Source organism: Pseudonaja textilis, chromosome 9 (assembly GCF_049901715.1).
Source record: "Pseudonaja textilis isolate UNSWEBS1 chromosome 9, rPseTex1.2, whole genome shotgun sequence".
Classification (NCBI taxonomy): Eukaryota; Metazoa; Chordata; class Lepidosauria; order Squamata; family Elapidae; genus Pseudonaja; species Pseudonaja textilis.
The window spans coordinates 8,065,451-8,082,031 of NC_141998.1; the positions used below are offsets into that span (position 1 = coordinate 8,065,451).

At 43.6% G+C, this 16,581-nt stretch overlaps 1 protein-coding gene and 1 long non-coding RNA gene across 3 annotated transcripts in view; one reads left to right on the forward strand and one right to left on the reverse strand.

The window, feature by feature from the left end:
* Positions 1 to 1,449: 1,449 nt before the first annotated feature.
* Positions 1,450 to 2,435, reverse strand: LOC148125027 (uncharacterized). The gene is made up of 2 exons (XR_015744657.1): positions 2,297 to 2,435; positions 1,450 to 1,627 (listed from the first exon to the last, which is right to left on the reverse strand). It is a non-coding gene; the product is annotated as an uncharacterized LOC148125027 (long non-coding RNA).
* PPP2R2A (protein phosphatase 2 regulatory subunit Balpha) overlaps positions 2,233 to 16,581 on the forward strand; it is a 61,297-nt gene continuing 46,948 nt past the window's right edge. Inside the window, exons 1-2 of one of the 2 annotated variants that reach the window (XM_026714898.2) lie at positions 2,233 to 3,400; positions 6,049 to 6,126. In XM_026714898.2, the coding sequence (XP_026570683.1) occupies positions 3,394 to 3,400; positions 6,049 to 6,126 (85 nt within the window). In that variant the 5' untranslated portion in view covers positions 2,233 to 3,393. Of the gene's footprint in view, positions 3,401 to 5,009; positions 5,347 to 6,048; positions 6,127 to 16,581 lie in introns of those variants that run through there. The other variant, XM_087938879.1, reaches the window with a different exon arrangement.

Consider the following 16,581-nt stretch of genomic DNA (forward strand, 5'->3'; position numbering starts at 1 on the left):
AAAATGGGCCCGTTTTGTCACTTCTGGTATTTCTGAAATTACAGGAAGTGACTAAATGAGGCTATTATTCAGCCTGCAAAGGCTTTCCTCAAGCCTCTGGGAGGCCGAAAAAGGCCTCAAACAGGCTGAAAATTAGCTGTGAGGCACGTGCATGCACAGTGAGGTAAGTTTGCCTGCAGCTTGCGTGCCAGCACAAATGGCTCTGTGTGCCACCTGTGGCACATATGCCATAGGTTCGCCATCACGGTCATCAAAGTCATCATTGACTTTGCTTGTCAGAAGGTTGCATAAGGATCCATCACCCCTTATGCAACCTTCTGACAAGCAAAGTCAATGGGAAGCCAGATTCACTTAACAACTGTCTGTACAGATTCTCAGTCATCCAAGTCATGGTTGTCCCAAAGAGGCTTTTTCTCAGGAGGCAACTGCAGTTTCTTATTTTTTTTCTTTTGAAGATGTTTCGCTTCTCATCCAAGAAGCTTCTTCAGCTCTGACAGGATAGCGGAACCCTTCCATTCTCTACTCTGCTGTCAGAGCTGAATAAGCTTCTTGGATGGGAAGCGAAATGTCTTCAAAAGAAAAAAAAATAAGAACCTCTAGTTAAGTCCCCTTTGGGACTTAACAACTGTGTTACTGATTTAACAGCCATGGTGTTAACATAGCTTAACAAGAAAAGTCATAAAATGGAGCACATCTCACTTAACTGCCTCGCTTAGCAACACATTTTGGGCTCAGTTGTGGTTGTAAGTCGAGGATTACCTGTAATGCAAAATGTTACATATCTGATTTTAGGGGGTGGTGGAATACATTTTGAATTTAGGGGAAGCTTATTCCCAACAGTGCCTTAGCCCCAGTCAGTTCCCACTCCTTATTTAACAGTTAGTGCAACAAAAACTGCCAGCCACGTGATTACCAAAAAAAAAAAAAAAAGTTCTTTCCACTTACTGTATCCATGAAACGTAATACTGTAACAACAGAATGCCTGTAAGCAGTTATTTCTGAAAGAGTGGGCGCTTTCTTTCCATCTTGGCTCAGTTGCTTTGATCAATAGATGGGTGGGACTCAAAATACCGCATGGAAATTTGAGAAGTATCGGTCTAGATACAACAGGAAGTTTTCAGGAATTTGGCACCTTGGCCAAACAGGGCAACAGCAGCAGCTCTGCATTTTCTACTTTTCCAAAGTCAGAACCATTTTTGAAAGGTGAGATGGAAACTACCAAGCTCCAGGCCTTCAAGTTTGGAAGGGAAACTGAACTGGGTACTCTGTCTCTTCCTTTATGTTTGCCCGTCACCTTATCAATAATCATTATCAATAAGGAAAGGTCTATGGAGATTCTCAACCATTTGGGTCCCAGTTTGACCAAGAGGTGCTTTTCCAAACATCAACTGGACTGTAAGGAGCAGCCTCTTTCCCCCTTCAAAAAATAAGGATAGACCCTTGAAAATGTTGTATTTCAAAAGGAATCTTTTATTTGAAGAGAAGTATAAGCAGGTCGAAATTCAAAGCAGGATCTAAGGCCCTTCAGGGCATGCAACTACGATAAAGGGAATTAGAAACCCCTCCTAACAGTCCAATTTGGATTCCACCGATCCGCAGGTGTGAAGATGTTATTATGCCAGCATCTCTGAGAAAGCAGATAAGGAAAGGTTCCCAGGCGGTGGTGGTATTCAAATTTTTTACTACTGGTTCTGTGGGTGTGGCTTGGTGGGTATGGCATGTTTTGGTGGGCAAGGCAGAGGAAGGATACTGCAAAACCCCCATTCCCTCCCCACCCCATTAACCTGCTTTCCAGCTCCGTTCTCCTGTGCAGGGCAACCAAAGAAGACCCAGCCGATCAGCTGGGACTCGGGAGGCAGTGAATAGATGGGGGTGGGGCCAGCCAAAGGTGGTATTTGCTGGTTCTCCGAACTACTCAAAATTTCCGTTACCAGTTCTCCAGAACCAGTCAGAACCAGCTGAATACCACCTCTGTTCCCCAGGGGTTATCTTCTGGAGCTGCAATCCACACGGCCCCTTCTTCTCTCCTTGCATCTCCCCAAGAGGTGAGAATTTTCCGGCCATCCGGGGCACCAGGCAAAGGTTGTAAATCATGTAAAAATGTATACAAAAGACAATGTAAGAAATAGGATAATTAGGATACATAGAGAGGCAAAGAATTAAATGTATCAAATCTACCACCACCCCATTTCTTCCACCTAAGAATGGCAGATACACAGATCCAGTGGTGGGATTCAAAATTTTTTACTATTGATTCTGTGGGCATGGCTTGGTGGCGTGGCAGGGAAAAGGATACTGTAAATTCTCCAGTCAGGGGTCGTATTTGCCGGTTCTTCGAACGACTCAAAATTTCTTCCATCGGTTCTCCAGAACTGGTCGGAACCTGTTGAACACCACCTCTGCATGGATCTGACATGGACTTTCTTGGGTTTTTTTCCTTTCCATTTCTCTTCCAAGGGCTTCTTCAGTTCTTCTTGGATGAGAAACCAAACCAAAGCGGTGGGGGGAATCAAGAAAGTCCAGTGGCCTTTTGAAAAAGCACCTCTGGGACAGTAAGCAAAATGTAACTCCAGCCGGAGCCCAAGAGACATCATCTCAGTATCATCTCTAGATAATGGTGGGGCTTTTTACCTTTTACCCCCCCACCAAAAAAAAACCCACGCCAGCTAAAGCCTGACCTCGACCTCTCTCGCGCCCTGTTGATTCTCGTCAGAAAAGCAACCGCATCCCCCTCTCAGGCTCGCAGCGGCACCGGCGCAGAAGGCAAGGCAAGCGCAGCGCCCCAGCGAAAGAGCCGTCGCCTCCTCGGCTGCACTTGCGCAAGTTCCCTTTGGGTTTTTTTAACCCGGCAGGCCCACCCGCTGGGGGTTCACCGCGCGGGAAGCGGGTTGTGGGAACTCGAGGGTCTTCCACCTCAGGCGGGCGGGAGCGCCCGCGGGGAAGCGCCGCCACGCACTCCGATCCCCCAGCTCAGCGAGCGCAACACGCGCGCACTGCTACATCTCCGGCCTTTTCTTTTCTTTTTTTTTTCCTTTTTAGGGCCCCGCCCCCTTCCTCTTCCCCTTCGGGCGAGCCGCCTCCCCTCCCCCTCCCCCACCGCTTTCCCACCTTCCCCCGCCTCGGCCGGTGACGTCATATTCGGTTCTGCCGGCGCCATTTTGCAAGGAGGAGGGGGCTGGGTAAGGAGGAGGAGGAGGAGGAGGAGGAAACGGAGAGCGGGGAAACCCTAGAAGCGAAGCCGGCCTTGCCCTCCACCCCCCCCCCGCCGCTCCGCCAAGGCGGCCGCGATCCGCTGCCATCCTCCCTGCACATTCTCTCGGAGACCGGCCCGGCGAGAGGATTGAGAAGCTGAGAGGCCGCTTCCTCCCGACCGCCAACCATTGGGCGCCCAGCATGGCAGGTAAAGGGACGAGGGAGCCCGCGGGCTGCCCGGGGACTGGAGCCTGGCGCCGGGCAGGCGGGCGGGGGAAGCGCTGGGCTGCGCTGCTTTGCTCTGGCAGAGCCCGAGTGCCGGAGGTGGCCGCCGGCCCGCTCAGCCCCCGTTGCTTGTTCCCGGAAAGCCCGTCCCTCCCGCTGCCTTCAAATGGTCTCCTGAAATTCTGGCTCCCTTCCCCGGGCCGCTTCGTCCGCCTCAATCCCCTCCGCCTCGATCTCCTCGAGGGACGGCCGGGATCGTTCCGACGGTGGTTTCAAACGATGCCCCTTCTCGCCTGTGCCCGTCAAGCGGCGGCTTCTGCTCCTTGGCCGAGGGAGAGGCAGAAGTTGGAGCGGTTTCCAACCGAGGTGTGCGGTCTGCGGGGCGTGTGAGTGTGTGTGTGTGTGTGTGTGTGTGTGTGTGTGTGTGTGTGTGTGTCGGCGGGGCTGGGGGTGGAAACGTATTGATATTTCCCTTTTTCCTGCTGAGAAGCCTCGAAAGGCTTTTCCCCCACCCCACCCCACCCCGGGCGGGGATTCGGGGCTGGACCGGCAGGATTGCTTTGCACGCCCCGTGTTTGGGAAGCGAGGGCGGAGGGCGCGTCGGAAAGGGAAAGGGAAGGGAAGGGAAGGGAAGGGAAGGGTGGGCTCCTTTGCAACAAGCCGGCGTGCTCCGATGCAGCCGCGTTTCGTGGGAAGAGACGTGCAAATCCTGGTGCCAAACGGAGGGAAGCCGAGGGTGGGTGGGGGCTGCTGACAGCTTGAGCAGCCTAACATGTGATAGTTACGTGAAGCCCACATCTCTTCCTGCACATGGGGGGGGGGGTCCCCACCTTACTAGTGCTTGAAAATGCACCGGGAGCCCTTAAACACCCGCTCCCTTCTCCTGCCTCTCCCCATTCCTTTTTTCTCCCTACCCCCCGGAATTTGTTTCACCCACACCCAGTTGATTTAATGGCTCTAGGTTTGGAATTAGAGCACAAGAGGCCCTATTTAGAAGGGCTTTGCAGCCCTTAATGTGCTCACAACGCCTCTGTTTTTTTTCTTTTTTTCTTTCCTTCATCAATGGAAGCAGAGCTTGGAATGTAGGGAGTTACAGCTGGATGGGGGGGCAGCCTACTTTATTTTTATTTTTTTTGAATGAGACGCATTTTACATTTATGTTTATAGAAGAACCTTGGGTTTCCAGGCAAAGCTCAGCTACAGGCCTCGGCTTTGGCTCCTTTGGGACGCATTTGGAATACTGTGCATGGCGTATGGATTTATCCCCATCTCTAAGCATCCTTTCCCATTTCCAGATATGGTCAAATGGTCCAGGACATTGTAACAGAAGGGAGATTAAAATAGAATACTTTTGTTTCCACTTTTCCTGTGTTCTCCTGCTGTTCTTGAGCCAGGAAAGGAGTACATAGTTGCTTCAAACTTCGTTCTCCCTATAGAGCTCAGCCTTAAGCAGCAAAGGGAGAGAGAGACAGAGAGAAAGAGAGAGAAGGAAGGAAGGAAGGAAAAAAAAGAAAGAAAGAAAGAAAGAGAAGAAAAGGAAGAAAAGAGAAAGAGAGAGAGAGAGAGAGAGAGAGAAAGAAAGAAAGAAAGAAAGAAAGAAAGAAAGAAAGAAAGAAAGAAAGAAAGAAAGAAAGAAAGAAAGAAACTGCACTGTTTTGCATTTGGTTTTGGGGCCAGGGGCATGAAAAGAAAGGGCTCCATTTTGACAGCCCTTTTTTCAGGAACTAGAAGCTACCAGCTCGTACTTCTTCACTGTCTTTTTCCTGTATGAACCCAACCCAAATGACTGATTTCAAATGACATGAAGAAGAAATGGGTGGTGTCTGCTCTGTGTTTTGTACATGCCTTGGCGGCAAGGTTCAAGTGATTCATTGTCTTCCACCTAGACAGAAATGTTCCTGAAGTTTTCTCTTCGATCCGTCTTTTACGGTAGTTTGAAACTTACTTGTAACTTTAAAGCAGCCTGACAACCTCTTCAGCTTTTGAGGTTGTAGCTTCTGTTTTGTATTTTTTTTTAATCATGTTTTATTTCTTTATTATGCACATAGGAAAGGTTCTTGGCTTGGGTTTCTGTTGTTTTCTTCTTCAGGTGGTGAAGTTTGCTGCTGGTGCTACTGCTAATAAGAATGTTGATTTATTGTTCTTAAATATAGTGGTGGTGGTGGAAATGTAGCTAAATTAGGGGCGGGAGAGGGCTTAATGTAGAAAATGAATGTTGTTTGTTAAGGCAAGGAAGCACTGCATTTTTTCAGGGAATTCTAGAAGACATCTGAGGTAATTCCTTGCAACTGTGGTGTGATTTGGGGAATGTATTCAGGAATGTAGTTTTGGAAACGGCTAAGAATTAGCTGAGAAATTGCAGTGCTTCTGGGCCGGATGGATAGATTTGCTCTGGGCTAATTCGAACCCAGTGCTTAGGTGGCAGGTGGAGGAGGAGAATGGTTTGCGAGGAGGTTTATCTGTGGGCTTCAATCTGTGCTGAGAATGTCCTTGTGGGTGTGTAGAGTTTGCCTCTGCAGCGTCAGTCATTCGCTGCACTGTTTATCAGAGCGGAATGATAACACACAGTACAGCCAAATTTCATACGATGGGTGTGGAATTACGTTGATTTAACTTCTGTTCTGTTTCTAGGAGCTGGCGGTGGCGGGAATGACATTCAGTGGTGTTTTTCTCAGGTGAAAGGCGCTGTGGACGATGATGTAGCGGAAGGTAAGAACAAGTTCTGAGCCCCCATTACCATTGCTAGTGGAAATGCTGCATTCCTGGGATAGTTAAATCTTTTCCTGATGTTGGGCCTAAGGAGAATACCCTGGAAGTTTACTGAAGTGTCTTGAATCTCGCTTACTCATCTTCTTTTGGCTAGGTATTAAATGGTTAGGATCAAATGGTAGTTTTTGAAGGGGTGCTAAACATTTTTCACATGTCTCTTTCCTCTCTGTTGGAACTTGCATGCTTTGAAAATAATTTGGAAGAGAAGCTTTGGTTTGCACAGGGCATAGTACCTTTTCTCTATTAATTAAAGCAGCCCAACTTTTTAAGGGATTTGCTGGAGTCTGGAAAAGATGTGGCTACTTTACAAATTGTATTAATTTTAATAAATTACGGGCAACGCTCTTTAGGTATGTTTATAAACATGAAAAAAAGATATAAATATTTTGATGAATGGCAGGTAGGTTTTCTGGTCAATACAGCGCATCGCATGTAAATGAGGATGCATACCTACATGCATTATAACACACGTTGCATGCAGTGTGTAAAACGACCTTTCATTCCTTGAGTTATATTAAAGAAATCACCTGTGGCTGTTAAACCTGGACAATTAACCACGCATTGTGCTTTTCTGAATAGATGCCACTTATTAGTGTGAGCTCGTTGTGTTACTAAGCCCTGAATTCTTGCTGTAGAGAAATGTAGCATGAAAACGGAGAATGATTTTTCGTTTCTTTTTAATGATACGTTTCTGGAAGCATCGGGAGAATTGGAGCATGCATAGTATGGGTCAAGATATCACACCAGCACAGAAACAGTAAGAGTTTCTGAAAAAAAAGCGGTATAATCTAATCTTCTTGCGCCTTCTAAGAAGGGAAATTGGGCTTTTTCCTTGAAGGGAACACACCTAAGTTCAAATATTGGACTTTCCTTTTTCTTGGGGATACTTAGATGATAACGGGCCTGCCTTGTATGCAGATGGATCTAGATTTTCTTTCGGGAAGCAAAGCCTCAGCCTGCAACTTTCAAAGAGCTGCTGTGGTTTGAGTCATATCTTAGAGATATGTAGTGTGCCACCGTAAACCTTTGCTGGAATCACATATTCTTTAGAGCTGTGCAGCTAGTCCTCGACTTTCGATCACAATTGATCCCAAAAGTTTTCTGTTGTTAAGTGAGACATTTGTTAAGTGAGGCTTGCCCCATTTTACGACCTTTCTTGCCACAGTTGTCAAGTGAATTCCTTGCAGTTGATAATTTAGCAACACGTTGGCTAAAGTGAATCTGGCTTCCTCACTGATTTTGCTTGTCAAAAGGTCGCAAAAGGGGATCCTGTGAGCAACGGTTGTAAGTATGAACCAATTGCCAAGCACCTGGATTTTGATCATGTGATCATAGGGATGCTACAAAGGTTGTAAGTGTGAGTCACTTTTTTCCGGTGCCATTGTAACTTTGAAAGTCACTAAATGAACTGCTGTAAGTCGAGGACTACATGTAATATTGTTTTATTGGAGAGAGATGGACCAGTTATTGCATATTAGTTGACAGTGCAGATCTATAACTCTCTAGAGCAAGATGCACAAAATAGGGAAAAACTGGTTCATAATAAACCTTCATATTCTGCTAGACTTCTTTTTTTTAGGTCAGCAGGGGGGCGAAATCTGCGCTGCCAAATAGGAGAAACCGGTTTGCCTCTCCCCTTCTTTTCCCTCCCCATAAGGGCTGCTGCTGGCGCCCATCTGCTTCCTTTCTCTCTCATCTTCTGTCCATTCTGAGGCTCCCTTCAATGCCTGATATCTTTGGCCTCTTCCCCTGTTCCCTCCCTGTAATTCTTCCTGCCTGGTTCAGTTTTGCTCTGTGGATGGACCAGAGCAAGCTGTTTTGTGCACACAGTGATTTGAAACTCCCTGTTTTCCCAGCAACTACACTCTATGGTGGATACTGTTGTTAACTAGAGCGGAGTGTATGGCTTGCTAAATATGCATCAGTAAAGCCTACTGACCATTGCTGTATGAATCACTGTGCTATTGATCTGTTGCAGCTGGTGCAAAAGGAACGCCCATTGCTGTGAAGGCTGCCTGTATTGAGAACAAGAGCAGGCTGGAATGATCTGGGGTTCTTTTTCCTTCTGTGGTACCATTTCCCCAGAATCGTGCTGGGGAAAAATAGGCAAAATCTGAAACTTGAAGAACAGTCTAAAGAAAAGAAGAGTTAGGGTTGACATGATAGCAGTATTCCAATATTTGGGGGGCTGCCACTGAGAAAAGGGGGTCAAATTATTCTCCAAAGCACCAGAAGGCAGGACAAGAATTAAAATGGTTGGAAATTTATCAAAGAGAGAAGCAACCTGGAACTAAGGAGAAACTTTCTAACAGTGAGGACAATTAACCAGTGGAACAACTTGCCTTCACAAATCATGGGTGCTCCGTCACTGGAGATTTTTAAGAAGAGACTGGACAGTCATTTGTCTGAAATGGTATAGGTTGGTATAGCTTGAGCAGTTTGTCTAAGCTGGGAAGACAACTTAATTGACACTTAAGATGATAGGGACTGAAATATGGTTTGCATATCTGTGGTTGAATAATCAGTAGCAGGCCACTCCTGACATGAAGGCTTATGAACTTCATATAGCATTCTGAGTTGAAGCCAAGCAAACCACACAATGGCTTGTTGAGATGTGTGATACTTGTTGCAACGTGCAAATAAATATTGTAAGAATAAGGATCCTGAGGCCCATCTGTTATTGCTTAATTGTAACTTTTAGGCCCCTCATAATTTTTTTTAGTGTCTGAGATTGGCTCGGAAATATAACACTAACATAACACTAATGTTTGTAAGCCTTCATGGGTTCAGACTAGTATATACAATGAGAGCAAATCTCACTTTCTTCTAGGACTGTTGATGTTACCTAGTTTGGTAATGAAATGTCGGTGAGAAAACAACCAGACTCAGAGAGCATCCACAATTCAATCACTTATTTTCCTGAAATGTAGCATCTTTTGCTTCAAAGACAGTTTTCCCCACCCCAATCTATTTCTTATCTAAAATTGCATTCAGCTTTTATCCATAAAAATGGCTGCCTGAAACAAACAAGTTTTCTGTTCTGCGTGTTTTCTATGTTTTTTAAAAAGAAAAACTGATCTTAATATGTAGTTCATTTTGCACATTTTACAGACAATGTTAATTGTCAACAACCCTAAGATTGCCTGAAAAGCAGATAGCTTGCAAACACAGTAAGAGTGAGAAGAGAACTTTCTAGAATTAAACTGAAGTTAATAGACAAAAGATACCACAAATGATTGATGTTTATTGGGGGGTATTTAAGCTGCAATGCAAAAAGCAGTAATCCTAGTGAGAATTGGGACTGTCTTGAATTTGTGATTTCCAACGAATGGGAAAATGTTCTTTCAGTGAACACTTTATTTATTTAATGCACTGATGCCAGTTGTTGGGGGTAACTAGGTACACTTGAAACAAACAATAACATATTACATGAAACAAATAACCAGTTATATGGCATGAATTCCTGAGGCTAGTATTCACCTATTTTGCCTTTAAGGTTTTCAAGTCTTTTGAAAATCTAAGTTGAGGTGTATGTACAATTGTATTTTTCTTCCTTTGTTCAATTCATTTCCTTCAGGAGCTTAAGGAGGTACATAATCCTCAAATTATGACTGTGATGGAGCCTGGAATTTCTGTTAATCATGGCAGTCATAATTGAGGCACCCATGTGACCAGATCCATTTTCATAACTTATTTTGCTGCACATATTGCTAGGTGCAGTAGTTTAGAGATCTAAATGACCAAGCTTTATAATAGATTATGTAAGACAGTTTTACTGTTAAATTAATAATACGGGAGAGTTAATCCCTGATCAAACTGCTTGTTGAATTAATCTGTGGGTTGTTTTTTTTTAATTGAGATCTAGCCTACCCAGGCTCAAGGACTTGGGAGTGATTATGAAGTGTCAATGAGTTGATTTCTTCTCTGCTTTGTAAATCTTCCTGTTTGTCTAACCAACGCTAGTCAACGTGGTCCTTACCGCTCACTAGTGGGCATTCCAGCTTTCATGGTGGGCGGTGGGGTTTTTGTCCCCTACTTTATAAATCACCATTACTGTGGAACCGGTGGGCGGTTAGCGAAAATTTTACTACTAACAGAGATTCAAAAGTGGGTGGTAGGTATAAAAAGGTTGACTACCCCTGGTCTAAACCATTCATCCGTTTTTCTTGAACTGATTTTTGCCCAGTCGTTCATTTGCTCTTTCTCTAAATCAGGCTATTCAATCAGGATATTCAATCCTGTTTAATTATGGTGCTATTACACGAGAGCTATACAGTTCTTTACCATGCCTTAACTTTTCAAAGGTGGTTGGGTAACTTCCAAAAACGAACCTTCAGGATGAATGGATGATTTACTTACAGACTTCTTGATATTGTGGAATACTAAGAATAGAATAAAGGCTTCTTCCTTTTTTCCTTTCCTTTGCATTTGCAAGCAGTTAATGATAACTAGTACTGGGATTTCTGTCACTAAATGATGCAGTCATAAAGCATGGCATCATGTGGCCACATCATTTAGTTGGCTGAGGAACTCTGGGAATTGAAGTCCACAAGTCTTAAAGTTGCCAAGGTTGGAGACCCCTGCTCTAGTGTGGTCAAAAATCCAGGCTGGTCATTGAACACTCAAAGCAAAATCGCATGACCACATGGCTCTGTGAGGGCTGGAACTTTGAGTACTGCTCATGATTATCATGTGTTTGGTGCTGTAGCAAGTTTGAATGGTCAGTGAACAAGTGGTCATTAAATGAGGAGCTCCTGTCCTTTTGATGCTTTGAAAGTAGGTGTGTAATTAGTTGCTTCCTTGTGGTATAGTTTGAAATCAGAGAAGTTCTTTGGGGACCATTTCATCTCCACCTCATCTTTTTTACTACAGGTGTTTCTCAACTTAGGACCATTATAGAGCCTAAAATGTCCATTGCTGAGCAAGGGGTTTGTTACGTGAATTTTGCCCTATTTTATGACCTCCCTTGCCTCAGTTGTTCAGTGAATCATTGCAGTTGGAACCAAAGTTTACATTGCTAAGCAAGGCAGGTGGTAAGTGAGTTGCCTTCAATTTTACAAACTTTCTTTTGCCACAGTTGTTAAGCAAATCAGTGCAGCTGTTAAGCGAATCCAGCTTCCCCCATTGACTTGGCTTGTTGGAAGCAGGTTGGGAAGCTTGCAAATAGAAGTTGCATGACCCCAGAATGCTGGAACAGCTGTTAAGTACATGCTGGTTGCCAAGTGCCTAGATTTGGATCCCTTGGTCATGGGGATGCTGCGGCAATGTGAGGACTAATCATAAGTCACGTTTTTTCCACTGGCTCTGTGATTTCAAACAGGCATTAAACAAATGGCTGTAAGTTGAGGTCTACTTGTAACACGTATTATCTGTTCTATCTTCAAATAGCTTGGGATGCATGTAGAGGCTACTCTATTTTGGAGCAAAAGTTGGCCAGAAGCTAAGAATGCAACTGTTAAAAAAGTTTCTAGGTGAAGGTTCACTCGTGCAACAGACAGCAGTTAAAAGCAGATTTCTTGTAACCACGTTCCTGCACCAAATACAAAATATTCAGTCATCCTCAATCAGAGGTGCAAGATACCAGTAAATATATTGTTGATTGTGGCAACAAACAGGTGGAGAGTGATAAAAATAAACCGGCTTTCTCCACTAAGTGCTTGTTGGATCGGTTGGGGTGCCTCTGGAAGTTACAGTCTATCACATCTTTAAAGTCACAGGGTTGGGAGATCCCTTTCTGCAGACTTTTGGATAGGAGAAACTGTCCTTGAGCAGAATGTATAGGTATATGTGTACAGTTTAGGCCAAACTGGCTTTGCAGGGCAGATGTGATCTGGATTTAGTTTCTTTTCCCCTTTCAGCTCACCGTCCTTGTCTGAAGATAGTATTCTGTAGTAGCAGGAAGCTCTCTGCACGCAAAGCTCTCATCCACTCTGGTTTGGGGAAGGCTTGGCAGACTTCTTGCTATGTCAATAAATGAAGATGTGTGTAGCTCAGGGTTGAAATAAGGGGTTCTTGGTGCTCTCTGAGTATGGTCATTTTCTTGCAGATGTTTCGTTACCCAAACTAGGTCACATCACCAGTGCTAGTCTAGAATTTATGGAGTTACCTAGCACTGAAAATGCTGCATAGTTTGGGTAATGAAACGTCTGCAAGAAAACAACCAAGCTCAGAGAGCACCAAAGAGCCCTTATTAGGACTGTGCAATGCTTTGAACAAAGAATTCGAGAAAGGCATGCAGGCTCACCTGTTCTACAGTTCCCAAAACCAAGCACATTTTTTTCTGGTTCATGCTGGAGCTATGCAGTCCTGGGAACAGACACAGTTGCTTTAAGGTGATAAGGACAGGTTGTCATGACTGTCTTCATGCTCTTTTCTTTGAATAAAAAGGGCTATATGGCACTACAGGTACTTACTGTCTCCTATAAATCTGTGCTGTCTGGACAATTGTTAGGAATGCATTCTTATTTTCTGGGGTCCAAAAGTGTTGCCCCTCAAGCTAATTCAGATGGATAGTATCTCAATCAGATTAGCTCTGCTTTAATTATAAGTATACTGAACCTTGCAAGTCCATCCCTTTCTCTTCCAAAAAGTAAAACACTTCCCCAAAATAAAAAAAAAATATTCAAAAAATTAAGGACAGTCCCTTCTGAGATGCTTTCTCCATCCGTTTTGGACTCAAATTTCATTTATCAGACTGTTATCTATGCAGTGGATGTTCCTCCTGTCTCCCAAGGTCATTCTCACATTCCATTTCAAGAGTTTGCAAACTTTGTAATACTGTGAGCTCCCTGAAATTATAAAATATTTTGTGTAACCTGATTCTCCCCACAATTGAGTTGTCAGAATGTGCTCTGACGGGGTCTCCACTCTTCCTAGGCAAGCTGTTGAGCATAGTCTCCCAACATGTCCCCCATTGTGAAATGTTGTCCCCTTGCAACAAGGAGAAGACAGGCACTGAGACAGGCACTCAGTTGTAAGTGCCAAGGATCCAAGATGATGATGATGATGATGATTTATTAAACGTGATCTCCCCTTCCTCTAAAAAGAACCATTTTCTGAGAAAGATGAGACTATGCTAAAGTGCTTCGATCCTTGGTGGGACATCACAAGGGTTTTCAGATTGGGTCTGTTGTGGAAGCTATTACTAGTATTAAGGGCAAAGGCTGTCAGAAGAAAAACAGATGTATGCTGGGCTCAGCCTGTATCCAGGCAAAGGGTAAATGAGTGTAACCCCTCTTCCCCCCCGCACCCCCAAATTAGTTTCCTTTTGCCCTAGGGAAAGGAGAAATCCAAGAATTTCTCAAGGACGCAATTCTTCTCCTTGGTGACAGCTCCAAGAACTTCCTATGAGAAGCGTTTTCTCCTGATCTCCCTAAGAAAGAAATGGGACCTTGAGAGGTTACACACTGCTAAAGAGGGCACAGAGAGAATAATGGTGTTCACCTATATCTCTCACTCACCATATTAAGTGTAAAAATCATTGCCTTATCCATGGCAATTTCCCAGAACTTCTCAAGAAGTCTCAAAAGCAAATTGTGTTTTGTTGATCTGTTTGAGACCTGGAAGAGAATGATGGAGAATTCTGTTATTCACTCCCTGAACATTTCTATTTTGTCTCCTTGGGCGTTTCCATTCCTTTTTAAAGTTAAAGCACCCAAAAGGGTGTTGTCTTTCCCCCCTGTTGCATGAACCTGTTTTTTTTAAAAGCATGATCAGATGTCCTGGCACTAGCAATATTGTGGGAGTGCCCAGCATTCTTTGGGATGTATTATCCATGAATTTTATGCAGATACGAAGATCATTGGCATGGATTGTGGGTGAAGCTCTAATCAACTTTCACAGTATTAGTTCGTAGCAGAGGCTGGATCTTACTAGAGGTTGTTATTGTGAATTTTATTTGCCACCTATCTCACTGTGGGGCTACTCTAGGCGGCTCACAACAATAAAAAGGAAGAAATGAAAAGAGGCTGAACAGAACAGAAATAAGACAATAGAACAATAAAATAAACAATGAAAAAGAACAAATAAAAAGGTAAAGGTTCCCTCTGTCCAGTTGTGTTCAACTCTAGGGGATGGTGCTCATCTCTGTTTCTTGGCTAATGGAGCCAACGTTGTTGAAGACATTTTCTGTGGTCCTGTGGCCAGTGTGACTATAAGGCAAAGGCACATGGAATGCTATAAGGCAAAGGCACATGGAATGCTGCTACCTTCCCACCAAAGTGGTACCTATTTATCTACTTGCATTTGCGTGCTTTCAAACTGCTAGGTAGGCAGGAGCTGGGCCAAGTAATGGGAGCTCACCCCATCATGCAGTGCTCGGGTCTGGAACTCAGGCTGCTCACTTTCCACCTGACAAGTTCACATCTTTAACCACTGAGCCACCACACCCCCTCAACAAAAAATATAACTATATGATGACCAAAAAAGAAAAATGGACAGGTAAGAGCAGAGAACAAGGAGGGGCCTGTCATCGATGCAGCAAGCACCTCCAGCGTGGAACTTCCCCATCTGGTCCTTCGGCCGATGAGCATAGCCAGGTCTTAAGCCACTTGCAGAAGGATAGGATGGGGGAAGATCTTAGAGGGTAATCACCGAAGAGAAAGTTTGGGATCAATTCTTGGCGCAGGGTTATCAGGTTGGTTGTATTGACATGGGTGGTTTCTCTGTCTCTTGAATACCCTTTTTAGCAACATCGAAAAAGGGAACTAAATTGAGAATAATTTTAATGTTTACTCATGAGTTCAGAGTGCCAAATCCTTTGGCAAATCCCCATTTGCTTTCCTCCTTTTCAGTTTCCACCAGCATCTCAATGTTTTATGCTTTGATTATTTTCATGCCTAGTTTTTCAAACAGAAAAATAGGACTTGACTGTTCTTGGGTTTATGGGCTTCTAATCAGAGGAGGGGTTTTGGGCTAAAATAAACAGGCTAAAGTATGCCATTTCCTTCCCACGGATGACCACAGCAGCATTTTGAGAGAGGAAAGGAACTCTGCTGGCCATTTGCTCCCACAGTGAAGGTTCGTGAGACGTCTTCCTATTGCCATTGATTTGCACAATGTGTCACTTTTCCTCTGATTGTGTTTTTCCTTTTTTTCAAGTGTCAAGGTCCCTTGATAGATTAACTTGGCCTTCCTCCTTATTTTGAAAAGGTCCTGGCATTTTGGCTTTTGTTCAGCTGAAAACGAAGGAATTGGGCAGGTCTTAATGAATTCTAAGACAAGAAAGTGGTTTCACATATTAATCTGTAAGCTGCAAATGTGAGTTTGCCTTGAGCTCTGCCCAAGGACATCTTGAAGAGAGGAATTTTTCAGTGGAACAGCACATTCTCTGATGTGTAACATAACATTAGATTTTTGCACTTTGATCTTACTGAGAAATGTACAGTGAGGTAGAGAGAAGACATCTGTCTGAAACAACTTTAAGAGCTTGTTGATAATACTCAGAATTGTACAGTTTTTTTTCATAGACTGTTCTTCAGAATTGCTTCAGCATTTGGTTTACATAGAAGATGGTGATGGATTATATTTGTTAGCCTGCTTGCTTATAGTGTGCAAAGTAAGGAGAACTGAACAGGTGAGAATAGCTTTTTGGCAAGTAAGTTTGTTTACTCTCTTTTGTTTTGGCTTGCTGGCAGGATTTACCTTTGATGTTTGTGGCTGATTGTGTGTTGTTATGTCTTGTTGAGTCTTTTGTGTAGAATAGAAGCCTGGACAGTGACTTCATAGACAGTTGGAATAATAGAAGTCTTTGAACTGTGGATTTACAAAAACATGGCTTAACACGTCATGGGTTGAATATAAAATATAAGACAATCCTTCAAAACATGGACAAAGATAGGGAAATTGTGAAGAAGAGGAAATGGCACCCTCCATTGTTGCTATTATTATTGTTATTCATAATATTATTAAAGTAGTATTTATTAAGCTCATATAATGTGCACAGATTGATGAATAATCTGAAATTTCATGAAAGAGTTTATAAGATGAAGAGTTTGAGGACTCAAGATTTGGCAAAATAACAATGTCATTATTTCTGAAAGTGATATCAAAATCAAGTAGCATTGCTAGTCACCAGATTCCAGTAGCAGATGGCATTAGAAGCAGCACATCATGCTTACTGCTTATGAGTAGAAACTTTTACAAGATAAGGGAATTTCCTTGATTGGATAAAAGACATGTGTACTTGTTTGTTATCTATCTGTTTGTGTCTATCTATTTGTCTGTCTGTCTATCTATCTATCTATCTATCTATCTATCTATCTATCTATCTATCTATCTATCTATCTATCTATCTATCTATCTATCTATCTAGTATCTGTCTGTCTGTTGTGGTTCCCTGGCAGCAGGTGCATACAGCTGAGATCTCGGAGAGTGAGGACTCAGATGAGGGGCTTG